A 14,413-nucleotide genomic window follows, 5' to 3' on the forward strand; every position below is an offset into this window, starting at 1 on the left:
GTTTGAAACTGAATTATTGAAATTGTACTTTTATCGCTTCCATTTTAACACAGATACAAGATGCCTGTTTTAAGTCATGATGAGAGTTGTGTCACCACAGGACTCATTCTAAGCGGTATGTCAATAATGGAAACTGCAAGACGGATGAATTGTCATCACAGTACAATTTCAAGGTTAGTGCAACGCCATGATGCAACTGGCAGCGCAGTGGGCAACCACGGGTAACAACGCAAGTGCAAGACCGTCATTTTATGCTGACACATCTGCGTAACCGGCTTCAAACAGCATGTGAAACATCAACCTCATCGTGGGGAACGGAGGCCCGGTACACCCAAATACTGTCCGCAACAGGCTGAGGAACGCGGGCTTAATCTGTCACCGACCATATGTGGGTCCATTGCTGAACTAACAACGTCGACAGCGTCGCCTCAACTGGGCCCGGCAGCACGAACACATGACCCAACTGTACTGGCAATCTGCTCTGTTTATAGACGAGAGCAGATAATTTAATTAGCCTGATGGACGCGTTCGAGTATGGAGGCGCCCAGGAGAGCTATTTGCAAAAAAAAAATGTATCCCGGGGAGACCGCAATGGACTGACCACCATATTCACCCGATATGTCGCGTACAGAACGCCTCTAGGATGAGCTTGGGCGTCGTCCCCATCCCTGAATTGGAGCATGCTCTGGACTTGGAATGGCAACCCATCCCCCAGAGATTTAAACTCGTACAAACACTGATTCAATACATGCGAAGAAGGATACGAGCCTGTTTGGATTCCAGAGGTGGTCACATACGTTACTAGAACATTTGAAAGTAAAGTGTAAATTTTTCAGTTTTTTTAATCATATATTCTACCTCTTTTTGAAAGTGCTTAATTCTTAAATCATTCACCAAAAATTGCAAGACTTTGTGCAATTTCATTCTTTAATCATTACACTGTCTGAAACACATTGATTTTTCTTTTAAAATCAATACCGATATATTAAGAAGGTATTAAACGATTTAAATCAAAATATTTCTAATATTATTAAGAACGACAATCCAATGGTGCGTCTTAAATGTGAGCAGAATAGTAAGAGTGACCTCAACGCCAACCATGGGAGAAGACAAAGGATCCTCACCATGTGGAATACAGTCAAAATGACAACAAAATGCATACCAATAACCAGAAAAATATATAACGAGATCAATTGTAACAATACACCACACACACACACACACACACACACACACACACACACACACACACACACACACACACACACACAAGTTTTAGCGGAGTGCGAAAAAAACTCATCTTGAACAATAAATATGAAATCATTTTTGCAAGCAGACAACACGGCTTTCTGTAAAGTCTCTGTGTAAAACGAAGCGGCCACTTTCTTTTTGTCTAGATCGACGAAAAAGGGCTCTGTGAATGATTTAATAGAGACAAGACACGACACCGGTGTGTTTCTGTGAGAAGTCACTACGTGTGTGACACAGCCTACCAAGAGGAATGTTTTTCTTTTTGAAACAATGCTCATAAGTTCTTTTTTGGTGTGAAAGTAACACTCTCTTCAAGTGATTTAATCAACCAACTATTACCTAGGACATTGCCCACTTTCAAACCCACTCAATTTGGTATCCTCAGTTTGATTGTTTTGTAAAATAATTATAATTTAAATAATGTGAATGAAATTTTGACAACATAAATGTAAATATCTGGTCTTTTTACAACGTGATTTTCAATGTTTTAGGTAAGATAGTAAAGAAGTGGGAGGCCTCCAAACAGAGAACAATTTTTTCACAGCCACCGAGGAAAAGCAAATCTTCAGTTTTATCTTTGATTGTGTTCAACAAATTATGGAGTGTCTTGTGCAGCAGTGTGTCTTCACATACTAATCACGAAAGGTTACAATGTTTACAAAAAGACTTTGCTGCTCCCCATGTCGCCAATGATACCTTGCAATAGATAGAAAAGAGCATATTATAACAATGCTAAAACAAGCCCATTAAACAATATTTGTGCTTCCGTATGTCCCCTCAATCTATAATGATATTTCATTCTAGCGTTACTACTAGTTGAAGTCAGAGGTCACTACGAACAAATTCCGCTTTATTCTTTGCAGAGAATAGATGCTGTGTCAGTTTGACATTATCTCATTTACCTTTTGTAATTCAATAATCTGCTAATAACGAACCAGCTCGTTTACCGACGGCTGGCCACATTTTGTCATCATTGATTGGACAAGACAGATTCAAAATTGTGTTACTCCCTTCCCTCTCTTTATTTCTCTCCCATTATCACTCTCTCGCGTGACCCTTCCTTCCTTCCTCCTCCACCACCTCCTCCTTCTCCTCCTCCTCCTCCTCCTCCTCCTCCTCCTCCTCCTCTTCTTCTTCTTCTTCTTCTTCTTCTTCTTCTTTCTTTCTTCTTCTCTTCTTTCTTCTTCTTCTTCTTCTTCTTCTTCTTCTTCTTCTTCTTCTTCTTCTTCTTCTTCTTCTTCTTCTCTTCTTTCTTTTTCTTCTTCTTCTTCTTCTTTCTTCTTCTTCTTCTTCTCTTCTCTTCTTCTTCTTTCTTCTTCTTTCTTCTTCTTCCTTCTTTTCTTTCTTCTTCTTTCTTCTTCTTTCTCTTCTTTCTTCTTCTTTCTTTCTTCTTCTTTCTTCTTCTTTCTTCTTCTTTCTTCTTCTTTTCTTTCTTTCTTCTCTTTCTTCTTTCTTTCTTTCTTCTTCTTCTTCTTTCTTTTTCTTTCTTCTTCTTCTTCTTTCTTCTTTTCTTTCTTTTCTTTCTTTCTTCTTTCTTTCTTTCTTTCTTCTTCTTTTTTCTTCTTTCTTTCTTCTTTTCTTTCTTCTTCTTTCTTCTTCTTTCTTCTTCTTTCTTCTTCTTTCTTCTTCTTTCTTCTTCTTCTTTTCTTTTCTTTCTTTCTTCTCTTCTTCTTCTTCTTTCTTCTTTCTTTCTTCTTTCTTCTTTCTTCTTCTTTCTTCTTTCTTCTTCTTCTTCTTCTTTCTCTTCTTTTTTCTTCTTCTTTCTTCTTCTTCTTTCTTCTTCTTTCTTCTTCTTTCTTCTCTTCTTCTTCTTCTCTTTTCTTTCTTCTTCTTTCTCTTCTTTTCTTCTTCTTTTCTTCTTTTCTTCTTCTTCTTTCTTTCTTTTTCTTCTTCTTTCTTTCTTTCTTCTTCTTTCTTCTTTCTTTCTTCTTTCTTCTTCTTTCTTCTTCTTTTCTTCTTCTTCTTCTTCTTCTCTTCTTCTTCTTCTTCTTCTCTTTCTTCTTTCTTCTTCTTTCTTCTTTCTTCTTCTTTCTTTCTTCTTTCTTTCTCTTTCTTTCTTCTTTCTTTCTTCTTCTTTTCTTCTTCTTTCTTTTTCTTCTTCTTTCTTCTTCTTCTTTCTTCTTCTTCTTTCTTCTTCTTTCTTCTTCTTTCTTCTTCTTTCTCTTTCTTCTTCTTCTTCTTTTTCTTTCTTCTTCTTCTTCTTCTCTTCTTCTTTTCCAGAGTATTTTTCACGAATTTCTCATGCTCGGCGTGTTTCACAATGCTTAATTTATCAACCCAATATGCTATATTATAGAATATATTTATTTCCATTCTTCCTTTGTACCGTTTAAGGCCATCCGTTACCATATACATCATTGTTTACGATCCAATCTTATTACCATCTGAGTTGAGTGGGATATTGCGTGTTAAGTGCACTGCCCAAGGACACAACACCAACCAGAGTTTTATCACCATTTCGGTCACTGACCTTGCTCAATGTCGTTTGATATTTCTAACAAGACAAGACGATATACTGTTGGTTCATCAACGTCAGGAATGAAAAGATCGTAGATAGCCGATGCATTGTAATAAATTCCATGTTATGATTAATAAATATATTTTGCTGTATTTTTTTTTTGGGAGAAGACAGACACTCGCAAATTCAAGTTATTTCTTACTATTATTATTATCCTCAGTAGTCTTTGTCTAACCAAACAATTAATGGAAGAAATAGATGACAATGTGTTCTTTTTGGCATCTGATCTGCCCGTTGCCAATCAGGCAATGTGCCAGCCTTGCAACCAGCATGTCTCATCGTATCAAGGTGTGTGTGTATGTTTGTGTGTATGTGTGCGTGTGTGTGTGTCAGAGAGAGAGAGAGGGAGAGAGAGAGAGAGAGAAAGAAAGAGAGAGAGAGAGAGAGAGAGAGAGAGAGAGAGAGAGAGAGAGAGAGAGAGAGAGAGAAGAATGTGTGTCTTTGTGTGTGTGATGAAGTGTCAATGAATAGAGATTCGATCTCGTTTTCTGCATGACGTTATCCTTACATACAGAATCAAATAACAAAAGGTATGCACGGTAGTAGAGTAGGAGTGCAAAGAGTGAGTCAAAAATATTATGTTTTTAGCCAGGCACCAAAGAGCAAACGAACGTTCGGACGAAATGGGCCACGCTCCCATGAAGGGAGCAGTACTGATTTATTCTCCTACAGGTCATTGCTCTCTCTCTCTCTCTCTCTCTCTCTCTCTCTCTCTCTCTCTCTCTCTCTCCTCTCTCTCTCTCTCTCTCAAACACACACAACATACTATATATATATATATATATATATATATATATATATATATATATATATATATATATATATATTATAATATACACACGTTTGCCGCCCCCCCTTCCCTCACTCGGCTTGATGCTAACTTTACAGTCATTCTTCAGCTCACTTTCTTTTCTACCTGGCCTTGCAATATAAGATGAACAAACCGAGTCTTGTATAGATTATATTATTACATACATTCAGGTCACCATGCTTAGTAACGCATTACACGCGCGATAGCGAAAGGCTAACATTGACTCACGAGTAAAGGAAATACGGCACCTGCTTATTTCAGGTAAAGTGAGTGACTGAGTACTCACAGTTACGTTACAGGCAGTGCCTACCTGCCTGCCTGCCTGGATGCTGTTCCTTTACTTACGTTATGGCTTGACTTACTGGCACCGTTCATTGTTTTCTAGTCATCGTATGTATGCGAGAGAGGAAAGGGCATGTCCTTCCCAAGAGATGTGTTGAAAACTTCTTGGATCTCGAACTATTTGTCTTGGAGAAAGCGAGAGGAAATTATTTTTAGATAACTAACATGACATGAATTGAATTTTAAAAAATAATAAAAAGACAACAACAGCAAAATAGAAATGTGTGAAGAAAAACAAGATCAATTTTTAATTGAAATGATGGAAACCACGTATATTCGCAAATAGCACGAAAGGAAAGGTCATTCTGGTTTTAGGTTTAAATATTATTTGCTCACGATGCAGCTTTCACAATTTTCTCTCAACAAAAACTCCAGATAGAAAACTTGGATGACTCATCTACCGTGATATGAAAAAAACCACAAACCTTTTAAATATTTTGGTCACAAAACTCGTCCTTCAAAGATCAATCGATGACCATCATCTTGTCCATCCTCTCAAACCTGGGACTTCGTAAGTCCCAGGTTTGAGAGGATTGACAAGCGTAAGTCCCAGGCTTGAGAGGATTGACAAGATGAGGGTCATCGACGAGTTTTCTGGCCAAAATATTAAGAATGTTTGGGTTTTTTTTTCATATTACGGTAGAAGAGTCATCTTGCCAAGCAAGACGAGGGTCATTTTAATTGTTGAGATTTAACTCATCTACTTCCTCTACCTCTTTCCCCTTGTCACCTCCCTCATGGGTAGTTCTTCCTTTTCGTCGTTACCTTATCTACACCCAGAGCGTCTTCCCATTGTTCTCCTGCTCCTCCCAATCCTTTTTTGTCCTTTACTTCTGCTTCGTTTTCTTCAGTCATATTTTGGGCGGGATCCCTTGACCTCCCATGATGAGCAGGAGGTCACTTGCTGTGTCATATATCCCCCTATATCTGTTTTTTTTTTTTTAAGTTGCTTTCTGCCTTTATCTTGGAATGGTTTTGTCCTGGCCAATGCCGGAGTCTTTCGTTGGGACGGAAACAGTTTCTCACCGGCAATTAAATTATTAGATACCCGAAAAAAAAAGACAAGAGTCATCGGAAAGTCTTGCATTTAACTTTAAGCCTTTGCCACATTGCCGTCTTATTAACGTTTCCATTGCCACAAGTGAAAGGCGATTTTTGTCTTTGTATTGCCCCCCCCCTCTCTCTCTCTCTCTCTCTCTCTCTCTTTCTCTCTCTCTCCCTCTCTCTCTCTCTCTCTCTCTCTCTCTCTCTCTCCCTCCCTCTCTTTGCTTTTGAAAAGAAACGTTTTAAAAGTACCCATAGCGTAGATATCAGACACAAAGCATACACATGTAGTCGTTTAAACCACGATATGCACGGAGCAGAAGTTGGTTTCCATTCCTGTAGCATTTAACGGACTGTAGCGATTATTTGTCACCATTTGGAAAGGCCTGCTATTTTGTCGAAAAACACTTTCTGATAGATTTAACAGACCCAGCTACCCTTAAACTGACGGGGTAGGGGCTGGGGTCAGTAAAAATCTCGACTTTAAATGAAATCGATATCAGTATCTTTGCTTGTAGGGCAGGTGATTCACCACTGAGCTACCGGGACCGCCTTATAATAGATAAATATGAACATTTATATAGCGCAGTTCTACGGATTTAACCATGCTCAGTGCGCTTCACATTGCTTGAGTTATTCCCCTTGCAGGCCTAATGGAAAAAAATATATTTCCATTTCATACAGTACCTGTCCTCCGATATGCGTCCTTTTTGTGCTAACACTCTTAAATATCCGAAATTTCCAATAATCAGATTGGTTCTAATGATATAATATTATTATCTTAAAAAAAAAAACAAAAAAACAAACTCATATGTTTGTAGCTGGTCTGCTGAAACTGATGAAACAACTTTCTCTTATTTAGATACGAGAGAAAACTCTCACTTCAAATACTGATCGATTAAGATGACTCTCAACATGTAAAACACCTCAACGCCGAGACTTTGATACTTTCTCTAAGTTATCATCATATTTCATCGATATGGAACTTGGTGCCCAACGACCTATTACCGGATGTAGTCTTCTGGTGGGCAAGAGGTCACTTGCTGTGACGTCTAGTTCCCTATATTTTAATATCTTTATCTCAAAGAATATGCAATGTGTTAAGTTCAATATAGTATAATTTATTTATGTCCTATGGGCATTCAAGGAACACTCGGTCCATTTTAAAGCCCTATTACTGATATGATATGATATGATTTATCTGTTTACCGATTTGCTTTCTACATTTGTCTTAGAATGAGATTACTTGGTTTGTGCTGGCTCTGGCTGGAATCCTTATCTGAGAGGGAAACAGTCAAATGTGTAGTATTAGTTTTGGGAGATGATATTATTTAATTGTAAATTATCTCTCTGTTTTGAGCTGTAATAAGATTTTTTCTTTGTTTTGAATATCGTGTTTTGTAAGCATTTGAGTGTTTTCCTCTTGGTAGGATGCTGTGCTTGTTACTGGATGATACTTTAAACTGATCTCAAACTAAGTACACCGATAGTGTGCTCTTGGAATCTACATCTGTTCCCTATTTGAACCATTCCCTTACTTATTGTGGTGTGCTATCAAGAAATCTAGACTTTAAAAAAAACAAACAATTTCCTGTCTTTCTACTGGCTGAAATGACCTAAATGTGTTGCAAGCGTCGTGAAACCCTTAAAAAAACAAAAGAAAAACAAAGACCTGTTGGTTGAGCTTGAGACTAGAGTGCAATCCAAATACGTCCGAGTCCACAATAGTTTTTTCTCATGACTAAACCAGGTCTTTTAAAGACATCGCCATGGCTGGATAAAGAAAATCGTCTAATCAGGTTTTAATCTTTTTTCTTTTAACCCACAGGCAGACACGATTTTTACGTTTAATCGGGATTTTATAAGTCCTGTTAAGTAAACTCCCGGTTAGACGATCATCCTTCCTTACTTGTGTTCGTTTGTGTGTCTATAGGGTGATCTCCCTTTACATTCATCATCCTCCAGAGATCGATGCCCTCAAGATCCATTCTACTTCTGCAACATAATGACAAATACGTTTATTTATTTTTCTTTCTTTTTTTTTAAACGGTGGGGCTGGAAAACTTTTACTGCCTTTTAAAGCCAAACGATGGCACCCAACTTGCCAAATAAATGTCTTCAACCCTAGACATGTTCCAGGTTTGTGTCTTTTAAACAAGGCGGGAGCCATCTTAATCTATCGGAATACCAAGCATACATTTTTAGCCATTTTAAATTAATGTGGTTTGTCATTGTACGACAGAATTGCACGAATTGGCCACCGCAGAACATTACTGGTATCATGTTGGTGTAAGAAGACGAAATATGGTATGACAACACAAGATTACACGTTACTAGAAAGAGGGATGCTATTTTTTTCTAATCAAGTCATGAATGTAAAAACACTTTAACGCCGAGACTTTTTCACGATACCTTCTGTCAGGTACTATCATATCTCATCGATATTGAAGTAAAAGATTCATAGTTTAAGTCTAAATTTATTAATAGCATCAGATGTAGATTCCAAGAGCAAATAAATGCTTTGACTTAATTGACTTTTACCCTTTGCTTCCTAATCATCCGATCGGACGCCTCGGCTGCCTCTCTTATCGTCTCTGTCTATTCCTTCCAGAGTTCACGGTCTTTCGCTGTGGATGCTCCTGTCAGAAGATTTTCTTTTGCCTTTAGTTCTTCGTTATATTGGAGTCGTTTTAGGTGGTCTGTCTTTATATTTCTTTAATCCAGATTGGGTGAAAAAGTATTCATGGCTTTATATAGCAGACATTTTTTCATTTCTTCTGAGTATAATATACTCAAAATAAGTCAGTCGGGTGGAACTGATGAAGACATCCTTGCTAGAATTAAGAAAGCGCGCCAGGCCTCTGCAACATTGAGACCAATATGGAAAGCTTCCAGCATATTCACAAACATCAAGCTTAAAATATTCAACACTAATGTTAAAGCAGTCCTGCTCTATGGGTTAGAGACTTGGCGAATAACCTTGACCACATCCGCCAAGATACAAACTTTTGTCAATCGCTGTCTTCGACAAATCCTCAAGTTGAAATGGTTTGACAAAGTGGCAAATGCTGACCATTGGACAAGAACAAACAAAGAGCAAATGGATGTCCAGGTCAGATGCAGAAAGTGGCGATGGGTTGGCCATACCCTGCGGCTCTTGAATGAAACACACAGGGCAAGAGGAAACGGGGTCGTCCAAAACTGACTTGGAGGAAATGCCTTCAAGATTTGTGCGTCTCCAATCTTACCTGGAGTGAGGCAAAGATCAGTGCCAAGGATAGAAGAAGATGGAGTGCTATTTAGGCCCTATGCTTCGCCAGGAGCCAAGAGGCATAATTTCTCTTCCCTCGCTAGCTCCTGACCTAGTTTGACACTTAACTCTCTCTCCCCCCCCCAACCTGCATAATATATAAATTGAAGAGAGAGAGAGAGAGAGAGAGAGAGAGAGAGAGAGAGAGAGAGAGAGAGAGTCAATTCATTTTCATTCTTTTCCCGACTGACATGAACCCTACTTCGTCGATGTTTCCTGATTAACAAGCTTTTGAGCAAGATCCAAGCACAATTTGTATATAGTATCTATCCTGAATGAAGTTTGTCGAAAATGCGAGCAGCAGCAGTAGTTGACAAATCCCATTGTGAATACGTCTAATTAGACGTATAACTTGGATCGAAAGGTCGTCAAACATAACATAAGTGGGATTGACACTAAATACACGGCATGAGCCACGATGAAATATTATGACCTTGTACCCTTCTTTATCACCAAGGAAATCAATCAAGTCAACGTCTTGAAATAATTATGGTTTATATATGGGACTACGGACGGTCGCATTTTGAAAGAACAAGGCGTCCGGAATATGGCAAGATAACGGCGCGAAGGAGTTCTTAGCATCGAGAGTAGTCATCTTCGACCGAAGAGAAAATAACTTGGGTCCATACGGATTTCAATGGAGGCATTTCGCAGCAGAAAACACTGACTACCATACAGATTAACCAGAGAAGGGAAGATCAATTGCAGTTAGTGGTTGGTCTATTTAAGACGGAGCTTTTCCGTAGAGATATATTGGTGCCTGCGTGGAGTCCAATAGATTTACCATCACATGGCGCTGTCGCATTGTCCCTGTACCGTGGAAGTCTTAATCGGAGGCAACGGTGAAGTTACTTCTATATTGTACCAAAGATCCGCGACATGGGTTGGGCGTTCCTTTCAACTTAGCTAGCTATTCGATGATCGCACCGGGTTGAAAGCCGCTTCATTCGTCCATCGACTGGAGACACTCATATCTATGTAAAACACGATGTAGCTTTGAGGAAACAAATAAGCAAAATCTTCTGGGGCATTCGGATCGGCCATTATTTGTTGGGAATCGCCATCTGGCCGCCCTGTTAACAGATTCATTTGCGCACACCTACAGACTTTATTTCCAGACCATTGATCTTTGATAGTCCAAAAGATTCGTTCCTAGCTCTGCTGTAATGTGTGACCGTCTCAAAACGGAATTATGTCGGGTTGAATGGGACACCGAAAAGTGAATATAGAATTTAGAATTATAGTAATGATAATGATGATAGTGATAATGATAACATGACTCAGTAAAATTAAGTTTAAGGTATATCAATTATTGAATAATAATGAATGATACGAAATACGAACTTAAAGCCTTTTGCAATGTAAGAAAATGTATTTTTTTCTCCACCGTAAGGAATAGAAATGAACATCTAGTTTCCTATTTGTAGCTATAATAAATTCAATTTTCAACACATATCTCATCCCGACATAAAACCGGTTTGAGATGTTGGGCCACATATAGCAATTAACCCTCTCCTTACCACCTATTGGAAAATCGTCACATTTGTTACGATGCAACCGTCACTTTTCTCATCAAGATTTCATTTCATTTTGCTATAGCTATAAAAACTTGACATCTGTAATAGAGCTCAAATTTACTAACAATATTATGTGGTATAGAACGTGCTTGTTGCTTTTCTGTTTGAGTAAGAAATGTCTGTATTTGTGTTGTTTAGGTGTGAAGTTTGGGGGAAAATTCTGAAAATGGCTGGTAAAAAGAGGGTTTAAAATAGATAAGTACCCGTTCGTAATAGCTTTTATTTCCCCGCAAATATCGCAGGTCTCCACTACTATTTAAAAAGGAAGTGGTTATTCAGTATCAGATACTGAATAGTGCTTTGCCACTATTCAGTATCCATAAGGAACTCTTTTATTATACCTTACCTTACCCGGGTTCCATCTCTTTCCAGAGGTCGGATGTCATGGCTTTCTATCCTTCACGGTCCATTGCAGCCTCGTTACAGTCTGCCATGCGCCGTCCTGTAGCTTCCTTGATGCCATCTGTCCAGGATTTCCTTTGTCTTCCTCTGCCTCTCTTTCCTTCAATTCTTCCCTCCATTATCCTTTTTTCGAGACTATCATGTCTTCGCATATGTCCAAAATATGACAGCTTTTTGTGCTTCACAGTCAAAAGAAGTTCTTTTTGTTTTTGGCCCATTAGGTCGAGGACTTCGATGTTTGTTTTTCTTGCTGTCCAAGGTATTTTCAGTATTCTCCTGTACGTCCACATCTCAAAAGCTTCAATACGTTGTTCTGTCTGTGCGGTTAGTGTCCACGTTTCACAACCATAAAAGAAAATGGACCACACATAGCATTTGGTGCATCTCATTCGTGTTCTGATGGAGATATTTGTGTTGTTGAGGATTGCCTTTAGTTTCATGAACGCATTTTTGGCCAGCATTATTCGTCTCCTGATCTCTTTGTCAGACTTTGCATCGGATGTTACCAACTGCCCCAAGTACGTGAACTCCTTTACTTGTTCCACTGGACACTCTTCTATTTCTATATCTATGTCTATGGGCTCTTTCTTTTTTTGTTATCACCATTGTTTTTGTCTTCTTCGCATTCATGAACAGCCCCTTTTCTTTACTCTCTTCGTTCACTTTTGAAATTAGCTTCTGTAGGTCTTCCTTACTTTCCGCCAACAGGACAGTATCGTCAGCGTAACGTAAATTGTTGATGTTGTGGCCACCAACCTTCAACCCTTGTGCTGTTTCTACTTGCCGAAATATAGACTCTGTGTATAAATTAAACAAGCAAGGAGACATAACACATCCCTGGCGCACTCCTTTCTTGATTTCAATTGCATCTGTTGTATCTGCCTGCACTTTTATCTGAGCCTTTTGCTGCCAGTACAGATTAGCGATTAGAGCCACATCATTCTCTTCCACACCTATTGCCACAAGGTCCTGGATAAGTTTCTGATGACTAACAGAATCAAATGCCTTTGAGTAGTCGATAAAACAGGCATATATGTCTTTTTGGACCTCTAAGTATTTTTCTGACAGGATTTTTAAGTCGAAAATTGCTTCCCTGGTGCCACTGTTCTTTTTGAATCCAGTTTGCTGTTCTGAAATCTCACGATCTACTTTTGACGAGATTCTTTTCAGGATTATTGTCAGGAGGAGTTTCAGTAGATGGCACATAAGACTGATTGTTCTGTAGTCCGAACACTCAATTGCACCCGCTTTCTTGGGTAGCAGTATGAAGATAGAAGTGCGAAGGTCTTCTGGGATGTGCGTTGACTCGTATATTTCATTCATAAGGTCCGTTATCACATCAACACCAAATTCACCCAGTGCTTGCAGCATTTCTGTTGACACCCCATCTATTCCATTTGCCTTCCCTGTTTTCATGCAGTATAGGGCTTTCTCTACTTCTGATCTTAGGATTGTGGGTCCCCGTAGAAAGGACTGTATATGGTTGTCACCTCTGTCCGCATTGAATAGCTCCTCCACGTATTCTTTCCATCTATTGGCGATTTCTTCCACCTCAAAGAAGAGTCTACCTGATTTATCTTTGATGCAACCGCCAGATTGAGCGTTTTTATATGTGAATTTCTTGATTTCAGCAAACATTGGTCCAGGGTTTCTCTCATGTGATAGCTTCTCAATACGGTGGCACTTTTCATCAAGCCAGTCTTCTTTAGCCTGGATACACTTTTTCTTTACTGATTTGTCCAGTTCATTGTACCTAGGGGTGCCCTTTGAATGTTTCCGTTCTCTCATAAGATTCAAAATCTCATTCGTCATCCATTCTTTCTTTGCCTCTTTAGATTTTTTGTTTAGCATTTTCTCGTTTGTAGTTGTTATTGCACCTTTAAGAGAGGACCATTGTTTATCAATTCTACTCTTATACGTTTCTTCTGTTTCTTTATTTGTGTCTTCTTGTTCTTCCATAAGACAAAAATACGTATTTTCTACTTCTACAGCATATTTCGCTCTTAGCTCCTCGTTTCTAAGTTCAGCTAGGTCGTACTTTATGTGTACGTCCCTTTTCTGTTTGGGAATTTTTAATTTAACTTTTATTTTCACCATGATGGGAACATGGTCCGATCCAATGTCAGCACCCGGGAAAGTTTTACATTGGGTCACACAGTTTTTGAATCTGGTTTTGATGAGAAAATAATCTATTTGGTTTCTGTATATATCTCCTGGGCTCTTCCAAGTGTATAGGCGCCTCTTTGGTTGTTTGAATATGGTGTTTATTATGGTCATGTCGTGGGACTCGCAAAATTGGACCAGACGTTCACCCCTCTCGTTGGACTCTCCTAGACCACAACTTCCCATGCATGGTGAGATTGCTGCGTTTCCAACTTTCGCATTGAAATCCCCCATTACGACAACAATGTCACTTGATTTTATGCATTTGAGGGCCTTGTTTACATTTTCATAATGTGCCTCGACCTCCTCATCTGGGTGATCACTCGTTGGTGCATAAATTTGTAGGAGCACTAAATCAAAAGGTTTAGCTTGGATTTTGCACATTAGGATACGGTCATTCACGGGCCAATACCCAGTTACTGATTTAGCAATTTTGTTTTTCATCAGGATGCCAACGCCTCTGTTGTGCTGAGTATTTCCGGAGTAAATAAATGTGTGGTTGTCTCTTTTTATTATTCCATTGTCTTTCCATCTTGTCTCTGAGACACCAAGGATATCCATATTCATCGCCTCTGCCTCCATAATTAGATTATGGAGCTTTCCTGCTTGAGCAAGTGTTCTCACATTCCACGTGCCAATTTTTAAAGGAACATTTCTTGTCTTCAAGGTAGGTAGATCAGTCTCTGGCTTTCCCGAGGGCTTTCCACCAGAAACGTCATAAGGTGCCATCTTTTGGACATTACTTAATTCCTCTTCCCTGTACATATTTACAGCTTGATACTTAGTTGCAGGGGGCCCAACGTCACAAGCATCTCTAACACTATATCTCTGACTAGCCATGACTAACTATGAATGATACGTGGTAAGGTTTCCCCCTTTTCCACGGTGGTAGCCGCTATCTAATTTTGTCTCAGACGCGCCTCTTTGTCTACCACAGACTTGCTGTCTACGCCTACTTTTACCTAACCATATCCAGACTTTGTGCACTAAAAGGT

General features: G+C 39.0%; 1 protein-coding gene across 1 annotated transcript; it reads right to left on the bottom strand.

The window, feature by feature from the left end:
* Positions 1-249: 249 nt before the first annotated feature.
* On the bottom strand, positions 250-14,258 carry LOC144980673 (uncharacterized). Its single transcript, XM_078928386.1, has 4 exons — positions 12,611-14,258; positions 1,271-1,414; positions 614-801; positions 250-372 (listed from the first exon to the last, which is right to left on the bottom strand). The coding sequence occupies exons 1-4, from the start codon at positions 14,256-14,258 to the stop codon at positions 250-252; spliced, it is 2,103 nt and encodes a 700-aa protein (XP_078784512.1).
* Positions 14,259-14,413: the final 155 nt, after the last annotated feature.

This window comes from Berghia stephanieae, chromosome 1 (assembly GCF_034508935.2).
Source record: "Berghia stephanieae isolate SIO BIC M18660-M18661 chromosome 1, UCSD_Bste_1.3, whole genome shotgun sequence".
NCBI lineage: Eukaryota > Metazoa > Mollusca > Gastropoda > Nudibranchia > Aeolidiidae > Berghia > Berghia stephanieae.

Coding starts and splice junctions, on each gene's coding strand:
- LOC144980673 (XM_078928386.1), bottom strand. CDS start 14,258: ATGGCTAGTCAGAGATATAGTGTTAGAGATGCTTGTGACGTTGGGCCC. Junction 802..1,270: donor TTCGCACTCCGCTAAAACTT/GTGTGTGTGTGT, acceptor CAAATGTTCTAG/TAACGTATGTGACCACCTCT. Junction 373..613: donor TTCTGTACGCGACATATCGG/GTGAATATGGTG, acceptor GGTCGGTGACAG/ATTAAGCCCGCGTTCCTCAG.